The sequence below is a fragment of the Martes martes genome (genome assembly GCF_963455335.1).
Source record: "Martes martes genome assembly, chromosome: 6".
NCBI lineage: Eukaryota > Metazoa > Chordata > Mammalia > Carnivora > Mustelidae > Martes > Martes martes.
Window position 1 is genome coordinate 90,225,148 of NC_137893.1, and position 12,201 is coordinate 90,237,348.

The 12,201-nt window shown below is 49.7% G+C and overlaps 1 protein-coding gene across 1 annotated transcript; it reads left to right on the plus strand.

Annotated features, from left to right (window-relative positions):
* Nucleotides 1-11,693: 11,693 nt before the first annotated feature.
* MYMX (myomixer, myoblast fusion factor) lies at nucleotides 11,694-11,948 on the plus strand (the record flags this gene model as incomplete). The annotated part of the gene is made up of 1 exon (XM_080806098.1): nucleotides 11,694-11,948. One exon carries the CDS (start codon nucleotides 11,694-11,696, stop codon nucleotides 11,946-11,948), a length of 255 nt encoding a protein of 84 aa, XP_080662224.1.
* Nucleotides 11,949-12,201: the final 253 nt, after the last annotated feature.

Consider the following 12,201-nt stretch of genomic DNA (forward strand, 5'->3'; position numbering starts at 1 on the left):
AAACCTGCCACTCCTCCAGGCCTCAACTTGAAGTTCTGTGGAATGTGAAGGAGGCGCCTCTGAGAAGTTCCACACACACCCCACCCCCAGGCCCCACGCTGGCTGGGTGCCCTGGCCTCCTAAGGTGCCAGGCACTTTCCCTGCACACAATTGTCTATCCCTATTGATTTCCTGTTTATCCTTTGTCTCCCCTACTGAAACCCTGGAGGTGGGGTGGGCAGGGCTATCTTTCATTGACGTATTTCAAGTGCAGGAACACTAACTATGTTTGTTGACTAAGGAAAGAATGGGTTTCCCAGCCAACGTGATCACTCCCCATTTTGAGCATTCGAAGTTTTCCACCGAAGGTGCCTCCTGTAGGGCCAGTGTGGCCCGGTTGGAATTGGAACTCTCCTGTGTCTGATGTGCAAATTCCTCTCCCTCTGCTGTCTTCCTGCCACCCTTTTCAGACTCTTACAGAGATCCTCTCTGAACCTTAGTTTTTTCATCTGTCTAGAGAAGAGAACATTAAGGAGAAGATTATAAGGACCACATACATGAATCATAATACTTTGCAAATGACAACATGATGAATGAAAATAAGATGTGGGTATGTTATAAAAAACAGAACTACTGTTCACTGAGCGTGTTTTCTACACTGGGCAAGCACCGTTTTAATATCTCATTGGTATTAATGCCTTTTTTTAAAAGATTTTATTTATTTATTTGACACAGAGAGAGATCACAAGTAGGCAGAGAGGCAGGCAGAGGGACAGGGGAAGCAGGCTCCCTGCTGAGCAGAGAACCCAATATGGGGCTGGATCCCAGGACCCCGAGATCATGTCCTGAGCTGAAGGCAGAGGCTTAACCCACTGAGCCACTCAGGCACCCCTAGTAATCCCAAATCAGCTCCATTTCAAAGAAAGGTAAACTGAGGCACAGAGCAATTAATGATTCATTTGCCTAAGATTCCACATTGGAGGTCGAAGAGCTGGGATTTGAACCTGGGGCAGAGCCTATTTGCTTAACCACCACCACTGCGTCTCTGTTGAGTAATATATAATACAGCTGTATTATTTGGTCAGAGTGCTGCCCTCTTTGAATAAAACCACTCTCTCTCCTGGGACGATTCTAACTCTAATGGTAATTCTGTACGTAGATTTTTGTGTTGATATCTATTTATCTATCCCAAGAATAGCAACATGTTTAAAACATAGAAAAGAACCACGCCCATATTTTCTGTCAATCAGCTTCAAATAGAATAAATACCCCTGAATTAACTACACAGAGTTTAACGGCACCTGTTTCGCTATAACTTACATGGAGTTACCTTCAGTGCTACTGAAGATGTTTGGTCCCCAAAGCCACCACGGCAGGTCTTCCAAGTCCCTTTTGGCTGAGTTTCCAGTCCCTTCCCCCATATTTTCAGAATTTCCTCACCAAGAGAGATGGGGGCAAGGGAGGGGAGGGAAGAGGCCAGCCTGGGCGGGGGCTCTCCACTTGGATTCACAAGGGGCAGAAGAAGAGAGATAAAGGTTTGGTGGCCACTGATATTCCTTCTGGGTCTGTGACTCAGGGCACAGACCATGCTCCCCTAGATGGCCTTGGGGGTGGCATGGCAAGGTCCCCTCACACAGGTAGGGGTCTGGTCTCCCTCCTTGACCTGTTCTCTGACCATTCCCCTGATGCCAGCCTTACCCCTGGCCCAAAACACCAATTCCGGCCTATGGGGGCCACAGAAAGGAGGGAGGCCTGAAAGGAACAATTTCTGGACAGCCAAGGACAAACTGAGTGTAGAAAAGAGGATGCGCCCCTCCCCCACCTTCTCCCCGGAAGAACGGCCCGGGCCGGAAGCCAGAGCAAGAAGAGCCGGAAGCCAGAGGCCTGCCTCCTAGCATCATGTTCCCTATCTGCCAGCTTACACCGCCTTTACTTCTGGGGATCCAGAAATCTGTCGGAGGCAGGGAGGGAAAGAGAGAGAAAAAGATGAAGAGAGTTAGGGAGACCCAGAGGAAAAGGGTAAGAGGTTGGAGAGACCAACAAAGGCGTACCTTAGAGATATTGCGGGTTTAGTTCTGGGTCACTGTAACAAAACACGCATTGCGGTAAAGTGAGTCCGATGAATTTTTGGCTTCCCGGTGCGTCTAAAAGTTGTTTGCACTATACTGTAGTCTCGTGAGTGTGAAAGAGCGTTTGTCTAAAAAAAACCAATGTGCATATCTTCATTTAAAACTACTTTTTAAAAAATATTTATTTATTTGAGAGAGAGAGTAATCACGAGCACGGGCAGCAGCAGAGGGAGAGGCAGAAGGAGAAGCAGACTCCCCGCTGAGCACGGAGCCCCACTCAGGGCTCAATCCCAGGACCGGGGATCAGACACTTAACCCACTGAGCCACCCAGGCGCCCTTGAGGCAGTTTCTTAAAAGAAGACAGTGGTCAAGTTTGCCACATCAAGTGACTCTTACTTTTGCGAATGATTTCTCTGCAGCACATGATGCTGTGATAGCATTTTACCCACTGCAGGACTTCTTCCAAAATTGGAGTCAGTTCTCTCACATCCTGTTGCAGGTTTCTCAACTAGGTTTATGGAATATTCTAAATCCTTTGTTGTCATTTCCACATCTTCATAGCATCTCCACCAGAAGCAGTTTCTATCTCAAGAAACCACTTTCTGGGGCACCTGCATGGCTCAGTCAGTTAAGCCTCTACCTTCAGCTCAAGTCATGATCCCAGGGTCCTGGGAGAGCATCAGTCTCTCTACTCAGTGGGGAGCCTGCTTCCCCCTCTGTCTCCGCTTGCCTCTCTGGCTATTTGTGATCTCTCTCTCTGTCAAATAAATAAATAAAATCTTTTAAAAAGGAAGGAAGAGGGGCGCCTGGGTGGCTCAGTGGGTTAAAACCTCTGCCTTCGGCTCAGGTCATGATCCCGGGGTCCTGGGATCGAGCCCCGCATCGGGCTCTCTGCTCCGTGGAGAGCCTGCTTTCTCCTCTCTCTCTGCCTGCCTCTCTGCCTGTCAAATAAATAAATGAAATCTTTAAAAAAAAAAAAAAAAAAGGAAGGAAGAAACAAACAAACAAAAAGCCACTTTCTGTGTTCACCCATAAGAAGCAACTCCTCATTGGTTCAAGTTTCGTCATGAGATGGCAGCAAGTCCCATCTTCAGGCTCTACTTCTGATTCTAGTTCTCTTGCTATTTCCACCCCATGTGCAGTTATTTCATCCATTGAAATCTTGAACCTTTCAAAGTCATCCATGAAGGTTGGAATCAAATTCTTCCAAACTCCTATTAACATTGATTTGTTAAAAGATTTTATTTATTTAGGGGCTCCTGGGTGGCTCAGTGGGTTAAAGCCTCTGCCTTCGGCTCAGGTCATGATCTCAGGGTCCTGGGATGGAGCCCCGCATCGGGCTCTCTGCTCAGTGGGGAGGCTGCTTCCTCCTCTCTCTCCGCCTGCCTCTCCGCCTACTTGTGATCTCTGTCTGTCAAGTAAATAAATAAAATCTTTAAAAAAAAAAGATTTTATTTATTTAGTTGACAGAGAGAACACGAGAGAGAGATAGAGAGAGAGACAGAGAGAGAGAGTGTGTTGGGGGGAAGGGCAGAAGAAGAGGGAGAAGCAGACTCTGCTGAGCAGGGAGCCTGATGTGGGACTCGATGCCAGAACCCTGGGATCGTGACCTGAGCCAAAGGTAGACGCCTAACAACCGAGCCACCCAGGCACCCCGTGAAATGTATTTTTTTTAAGATTTTATTTATTCATTTGAGACAGAAAGAGAGAAAGAGCATAAGCAGGGGGAGAGGCAGGGGGACAGGGAGACGCAGACTCCTCACTGAGCCTGGAGCTCGATGTGGGACTCGATTCTAGGACCCTGGGATCATGACCTGAGGCAAAGGCAGACACCTAACAACTGAGCCACCCAGATGCACACACCCGCCCACCCCACCCCATAGGGTCTTAAATACTAAGTCTTAAATACTAAGACTTGAAAGTTAAAGTGACTCTTTGATCCTGGGGCTGCAAAGTAGATGTTGTGTCAGCAGTCATGAACACATTAACCTTGTCTGCCTCTATCAGAGCTCCTGGATGACGAGGTTCCTTGGCAATGAGCAGCACTATTTTGAAATGAATCTTTTTTCCTGAGCAGTAGATCTCAACAATGGGCTTAAAATATTCACAGTATTAAACTGTTTTAAACAGATGTGTTATCATCCAGGCTTTGTTCCATTTATAAAGCGGAGCCAGCAGAATTCTGAAGGGTCCTAGAATTTTCATAATAGTAAACAAGCATTGGCTTCACCCCGAAGTCACCAGCTGCATTAGCCCTTAACAAGTGAATTAGTCTGTCTTTTGGAGCTTTGAAGCCAGACACGGGCTTTGCCTCTCTAGTTACCAAAGTCCTAGATGGCATCTTCTTCCAATAAAAAGCTGTTTCTTCCACAGTGAAAATCTGTTGGGGCACCTGGGTGGCTCGGTTAGCAGGGCACCCAGCTCTTGGTTTCAGCTCAGGTCTGATCTCAGGTTTGTGGGATTGAGCCCCGTGCCGGGTTCCACAGTCAGCTCAGAGTCTGCTTAGGATTCTCTCGCTCCCTCTCCCTCTGCCCCTTCTGCTCCTGCTCTCTCAAATAAATAAATAAATAAAACCTTAAAAAAAAAAAGGTACTTTATGACTGATACTAAATCTTTTTCAGTTATGTGGGTTGCAAAAGTCTTCCCCAGTCTGTGAGGGACTGCCTTCTCACTTTCTTTACAATCTTCTACTATCCCAAATTCCTAAAGATCAGCTCCTATATTACAGAGTGTTACTTTCAGATCTCTAATGCCACCGGAATATGTTTGTTTGTTTTCAAAGATTTTATTTTTGAGTAGTCTCCACACCCAGTGTGGGGCTTGAACTCACCACCATGAAATCAAGAGTTGCAGACCCAGGGCACTTGGGTAGCTCAGATGGTTGGGCATCTGCCTTCGGCTAGGGTGGTGATCTCCAGGTCCTGGGATGGAGCCCATGTCAGGCTCCCTGTTCGGTGGGGAGTGTACTTCTCCCTCTCCCTCTGCCTCTCCCCCTGCTTGTGCTCGCTCGCTCTCTCTCTCTCTCTCTCCCTCTCTCAGATGAATAAATAAAATCTTAAAAAAAAAAAAAAAAAGAGTTGCATTCTCTACCACCTAAGCTAGCCAAGCACCCCAGACATTTATAGTTGGTTCATCCAGAGGATCAAAATTTACCTTCCCCCTCATGGATGGACAACTGTCCCAGACCCATTTCCAACCCTGTGTTCTCTCACCCTGCCCCTCCTCTTCTGACCAGAAACTCCACCCTGAGAATTTAATTATAAAAAACAAATTATCTGTTCTGTTCCTTTGTCACTGTGTCGATTTTTGTGTTTTGTCACTCCACTGTAATTCTCGTATTATCAGATTGGCCACACTTGGTATTATCTCTTCTTTTTCTTTTTCTTTTCTTTTTTTTTTTTTTGAGATTTTATTTATTTATTTGACAGACAGAGATCACAAGTAGGCAGAGAGGCAGACAGAGAGAGAGAGGAGGAAGCAGGCTCCCTGCCAAGCAGAGAGCCCCATGCGGGGCTCCATCCCAGGACCCTGGAATCATGACCTGAGCCCAAGGCAGAGGCTTAACCCACTGAGCCCCCCCAGGTGCCCCATCTCTTCTTTTTCTTCTCAGATTGACTTGACTATTCTAGGTCCTTTTTTCTTCCATATAAATTTTTTGATCAGCTTGCTCAATTCCAGAAAGGGAAGAGATCAACACTGTTGGGATCTTAATTGGAATCACATTGAGTTTCCAGATTAATTTGGGAGAGAACTAACATTTGTCTAACATGACACTTTCCTGACCGTTATTACCTTGGCACATTATTCCATATATTTCAGTCTTCTTTTTTGGTCCCTCTGTAAAAATTGTGCTGCATTTACCACTAGGGTCTTGCTCTATCCTTGTTAGATTTACTCCTGGGGTTTGTGGGTTTTGCCACTCTCCCTTCCCACATCAAATATGCCAGGCACATCCTTCCTCACCTCCTACTCCCACCTCAGAGTCCACACTCCTCCTTCCCACTGTCCAGGGAGCAGCTGTCCTGCCCCAACAACTGACTTCCCTGTGAGGCCTTGTCAGCGGGGGTAGAGCTCACATTTCCCACCTCAGGTCCTATCAGTGGAGTCTGAGGAAAATGACAGTTGTTTCGGTGGGGACAATGGGCTGCATTCTGTACAGGCTCTTCTCAGGGCCCCCTTCTCCCAGGCCATAGCAACTGTTCTTGCAGATAGGGTAGGGCCCCACCTGTCAGCTCTAATTACTCTTCAGGCGACACCCAACTCCCTGCCCACTTCTTCATGCTTGGTAAGCAAGTCTAGTATGTGTTCTCCTACCCAGTTGCCTGTTCAGGGGTCTATCATTGCCTGGAATTGGTGGGCAGAGGAACGGTGGTCTTTGGTATGGGACTGTCCCTCCCAAGGGCCTGACCTCTCACCTCGGAGGAGCTGCAAGTTCCCAGAATGTTCTCTGAGCTGTCACCATATCCAGGCCTCAGACCCTCACCACAGCTCCACTCAGATAGTTGAGGGACTATTGTCACCAGCCAAGAGGAGTTGTGTCAGGGAATACAGCTGAACTCCCAATTCTATACCTTGTTGGCCTCCACAACCGTGCCCTCAGCACCCCCGTCCTTGAGGAGTCCTCCCTGGCTTCTTTTCAGAGCTCCTTGTGCAGGGGGTCAACACTGCCCTCAACTTCCCACAAATGGGAAGGGCTCCAGGCCAGGGCTGATCCCCAAGAGGGGACAATAGGACAGTGAAACCTGACAGAGCCAGGGGCCTCAAGGGGACCCAGGCCTCCATTAATTTTTCAAGCTTCCATTGAGCCACATCCACTCTCAGGGGCTGGTCATGGGCATTAGGGTGCGTCACAGCAGGCCTTCAAGGAGCAGCCCACTGGCTGGCCTCCGACACAGGGTGTACTCAGAGGCAAAACCAAACGATGAAAGGAAGGAGACTCTTTGTCTACTGGATCCCTTCTAGGAGCCAGCCCTGGACCTAGTATTTTCCCATGTCTTGATCCTGTCGGAGGCAGGAGTTATGGTAAGTCCCACATTAGAGAAAAGGACCACCATACAGCACAGCTCCTAGAGGGTGTTATTGCTATCCCCACTCATTCAGTGAACAGTCTTTTCCTGGAGTGCCTGGGTGGCTCAGTGGGTGGAGCATATGACTCTTATTCTTGGGGTTGTGAGTTCAAGCCCCACATTGGGTGTAGAGATTACTTTTTAAAAAGAGGGGGTGCACCTGGATGGCTCAGTCATTAAGCATCTGCCTTTGGCTCAGGTCATGATCCCAGGGTCCTGGGTTCGAGCCCTACACTGGGCTCCCTGCTCAGCAGGAAGCCTGCTTTCCCTTTCCCACACCCCCTGCTCCTGTTCCTGCTCTTGCTCTCTCTTGCTGTCAAATAAAAATAAAATCTTTACACACACACACCAAAGCCCTTAGCTATACGGCAGCTCTCACCCCCGGCCCTGCTGCCTGTCTGGCACCCTAGCTGCTGACTCTCAGTGTATCTGTTCCGTGTCCTCCGTGCCTTGCACAGCCCTGGCACACACTTGCTTGCACTCCAGTGCTTGCTGTTGACATGGATGGCCCAGTAATGGACACCTAATTGCGGGGGGCAGGGGTCTCTCCACAACGCTCCTAGATGGCCCTGAGGGTCTTGGGAAGAGGAGCAGGGAGGAGGACTGCAGAGGTCACATACTGTCCAGTCCACAGGACTCAGGTTCACAAGTTGGCACTCAGATCCTTTTTTTTTTTTTTAATTGACTTTAAGGAACAGGAGGTTTGGCCAATTTCCTCAAAGTTGCTGGCCTCTCCCCAGCAGCAGAGGGTGGGGGGTAGAGGTCAGGGTGGTGCAGGCAGGATCCATTACACAGGCTAAATCAGGAACTAGAAGGAATTGCTCTGTGCCGGCTCTGTTGCCAGAGAGGATGGTTACCTTTCCAGGAAAGACTGAGGAAATCCTTAGCAGAGCCGTTGGTTTTCTACCTTGGGGAAAATGTCTGGGGCAGGCTGACGGGTGTGGGGAAGGATTAATCCAGGGGAGAGTGGGAAGGAGGTGGACAGGGGAGTTAATCCCAGGGTGGGTAAGGGGGTTGACAGTAAATTGTGATTAGACCCACCCAGGTGGAGGCAGCTGCTTCCCCTCCCCCACCTCCCTTCCCACCCCCCTCTGGGGTTCCCCATTGTTACCGGAGACAACATCCTGTTTCCCTTACTTGCCTCACTGGCCCAGGCCCTGGATCCCCTCACTCTGCTGGGGTAGGGAAGGGGGGGTTGGGATGGAGGATGGGGGATGGGGCAAGCCTCAGGCTCCAGGTCCAGGGTCCAGGGATCTCACAGCTGTGGAAACTGGGGTTGGAGGGGTCACAGCAGTGGCTTATGTGAGCCAGAGCCTGGTTGGGACTCCATGGTGCCCTCAAAATTACACACTTCAGGGGGTCGCAGAGGGAACCACTGAGGTCTGACTTCCTCTTTCTTGGGTTCCTATGGCTGGTTCTCCCTCTCCCAAAGGCTCTCTAGCTGTTATAGCAAGTATGGTTCTCACATCTTAGGAGTGTATTCAGATCAATGGAGCTCTGGGGATCTGCCGCACAGGCTCTGGACAAGCAGGATTGAGTCTGGGTCACATCACAGAACCTCTACTGATTTATGTTTACATTGCTTATTGCTAAGTACTGAGGACACAGCAGCAGTTAAAACAGAAGTAAGTGGGGGCACCTGGGTGGCTCAGTGGGTTGAGCCTCTGCCTTCGGCTCAGGTCGTGGTCTCGGGGTCCTGGGATCAAGCCCCACATTTGGCTCCCTGCTCAGCCGGGAGCCTGCCTCCTCCTCTCCCTCTGCCTGCCTCTCTGCCTACTTGTGATCTCTCGCTCTCTGTCAAATAAATTAAAAATAAAAATAAAATTTTAAAAAAATTAAAAAAACAAAAACAAAAACAGAGGTAAGTCCCCTACAGTCTTGTGGGGGAGGCAGTTAAGCAACAAGACAAGGAAGTAAAATAAAATATATAGCATGTCAGATAATGACTTACTGTGGAGATAAGTGAAACAGGTTTGGATGGGGAGGAGTCAGAGGAGCTGGGGTAGAGGAGTATAATTTTAAACAGGACGGATAGGTTAGATACGGGCAAAGACTTAAGGAGGTAAAAGGTAGAGCCAGGTGAATACCTGGAGAAAGAGCCTTGTGCAAAGGAGGAACGGTAGGTGCAAAGGCCCAGAGGCAGAAAATATATCTGACACAGGGGCGCCTCGGTAGTTCAGTGGGTTAAAGCCTCTGCCCTCTGCTCAGGTCATGATCTCAGGGTCCTGGGATTGAGTCTGGCATCGGGTTCTCTGCTCAGCAGGGAGCTTGCCCCCCCACCCCCAACTCTCTGCCTGCTTCTCTGCCTACTTGTGAGCTCTGTCTGTCAAATAAATAAGTAAATAAAATCCTTTAAAAAGAAAAAGAAAATATATCTGACACAGTTAAGGAAAAGCAAGGAATCCAGTGTGGCTGGAGCAGAATGACAGAGACAGGATAGAAGTTGAGTCAGAATGCTAAGGGAGGTCAGACCACCCAAGGCCTTGTAGGTCATAATGAAAGGCTTTGGCTTTAACTCTGAGTGAGATGGGAGCCCCTGGACAGTTTATGCAGAAGGAAGACAGGATGTGATTCATGTTTCATAAAGACCATTCTGGTCTCTATATGGAAAAGAGAAACAGGTGTGGAAAAGAGAAATGGGAACCCCGGTTAACAGGCTACTACAATAATTCAGGTGAGGAATGATGAATGCTCAGACAAGGGCAGTCATGGCAACATCAGTGAGGTAGTGAGATTCTGAATATTTTGAAAGTAGTTACAGGATTTACTAATATGGGTAGTGAACCATGATGGGAAGAGAGAAGTCAAGAGAACGTCCAAGATTTTGGCCAGAGGAACTAGAAAGTGGCAGTTGCCACTTAGAGAGATCGGAAGGCCTGAGGGAGGGGCAGGTCTGGGTGGAGATCATGCTGTCCATTTATCTGCTGTATGATTCTGGGTAAGGACCTCGGTATCCTCATCTTTACAATGGTTATAATAATGGCAATGAATTCACAGGATTGGCACATGTGCAGACTCAGTGTATGTCCCGCCCATGCTCCAGGGATGGCCCATGGCCAACACATCTGCTAGGGAAGCACCCGGAAGGAGAGGAACACTATGTCAATAAATCTGTGCTCTAGCTCCCCTCCCCTGCTTCCTCCAGGCAGAAGTGCAATGGGCATGTTTGATATTTATGGTTGTTTTCTTCAAGGTCTTTGACAGTTTTAGACATAGTCATGGTACTAATGGAGACTGACAGTGGGATGAGGATAAATGCTATTCCCGAGGCTGTGAAGCTTCCAAAACACTTTGGTGGCCATTGTCTCTTCTGAGTCCAGAAAGGCCAAAAGTAGACCCATTTTAGGAAGTAGGAGGATGAGGTATTTAAAAACAAAACCAACCCAGGCTGTCTCTGTATCAAGATATCTCTGGGAACTTCACTTAATCTTGGGGCAAAAGTGGGTAAAGAGGGTCCTAAAATGGATCTCCCTCTTCCTGTCCTGAGTGGGAGTGCCACCCTGCTGTGTCCAACCGGGCCCAGCTACCCAATGGACGCTGACCCCACTCCTCCACCCGCAGGAGACAGCCCACAGGTCCCGTTCTCCCTGTGCAGGCCCCTCTCGGCCAGAGTGTCTAGCCTGCAGCCTTCCTGCTTCTGCGGTTTGGGCAAGTGGGTCTCTCACATCGCTCCATTCCAGTTCCCCCTGCCTGTTAACTCCCACTTACTGAGTTAACAGACTGAGTTAACAGATGGGACTAGAGACCAGAAGAATCGATGTGCCTAAGGTCACACCCTTAGAAAGTGCAGTCTGGATTCTATCCCCAGCAGGAAGAATTCCTGCATCTGTTCCTTCCACTTCTTCCAGCCCAGCTGCCTCCGCCCCTCAATATACCAGGTGCCAGAACACAGCTGTCTCTTCATGGCTCCCCCCACCCAGGCAAGCTATCCTAGGGTGGGACTGAGCTCAGTGGGGGCAGCCTTGTAGTGTCCAGTGACACAGCAGTGTCCCTGCAGGCAAATTCGGCCAGAGATTCATTCTGAGCCACGGTTCTGACTGGTGAGAGCTACTGCTGATCGGTGGGTGTGCGGGATTGGGGGGGTTGGAAGTGTCAGGTCAGGGTGGATCAAAGGGCCTCAGAAGAAAACTTACAATTGCCTGGGGATGGAAGAAATCCTGCAGGATTGAGAAGAGTTGGGGAATGCCAGGGACCCTGAGGGTGTGAATGGGGTGGGGGTGGAAGGAGACTGGCTAAAGGAGTTGGGGGGGGTGGAAATCTAGTGAACAGTAGGAACCCCTGAAGGCTGGGAAGGGCAAACTCTAAGTCCTAGTCTCAACTTTACTCTCCCCTTGGCTTGGTGTCTTCATCGGGGCTCTGGTAAGAATCCTCCTGCCCCAGCTACCTTGCCAAGAGAAAGGGCCTCTGGAAAGCCAAAATGACCCATAAATCGAGGTGGGAGGGAGCATAAGGGTAGAAACTGAAGTGGCGGGGGTGGTGGGGGAAGCCTGCAAACCCCAAGTTTTATGCCAGGTGAGGATGGAGCAGGAAAGGGGCAAGCCTAGAGCCTGGATTGCCTTCACAGTCACTGACCCAGCCATGCCCGCTCCACTGCTCCCACTGCTGCTGAGAACGCTGCTGTCCCGCCTGCTGCTGCCCGCCGCCCGCCTGGCCCGCCGGCACTTCCTGCCCCTGCTGCGCCGACTGGCCCGCCGCCTAGGCTCGCAGGATGTTCGCGAGGCTTTGCTGGGCTGTGTGTTGTTCATCCTCAGCCAGAGACACCCACCTGACGCCGAGGAGGCCTCCAGAGTGGCCGGCCAGGAGAGGCGGGAGAGGCTAGCTCCCCTCAAATGAGGCCGCAATCCCTGCCATTGGCTGTATCATCGAAAGCCCTTCTTTTGGAGCATGATGGTCTCGGCACAGTCACACAACGCAGCCTACCCAATGTGCGGAAGACACGGTGGGGGACTGAGCACAATAAGGGTCTGACTGGGAATGCCTCCCCACTGCCAACAGGAATGACTGCAAGGATGCCTAGCATCTAGCGGGCATAAAACTGATCATTACCCCCTCCCTGAATTCCTCCTCCCAAGACACCTTTCCTACT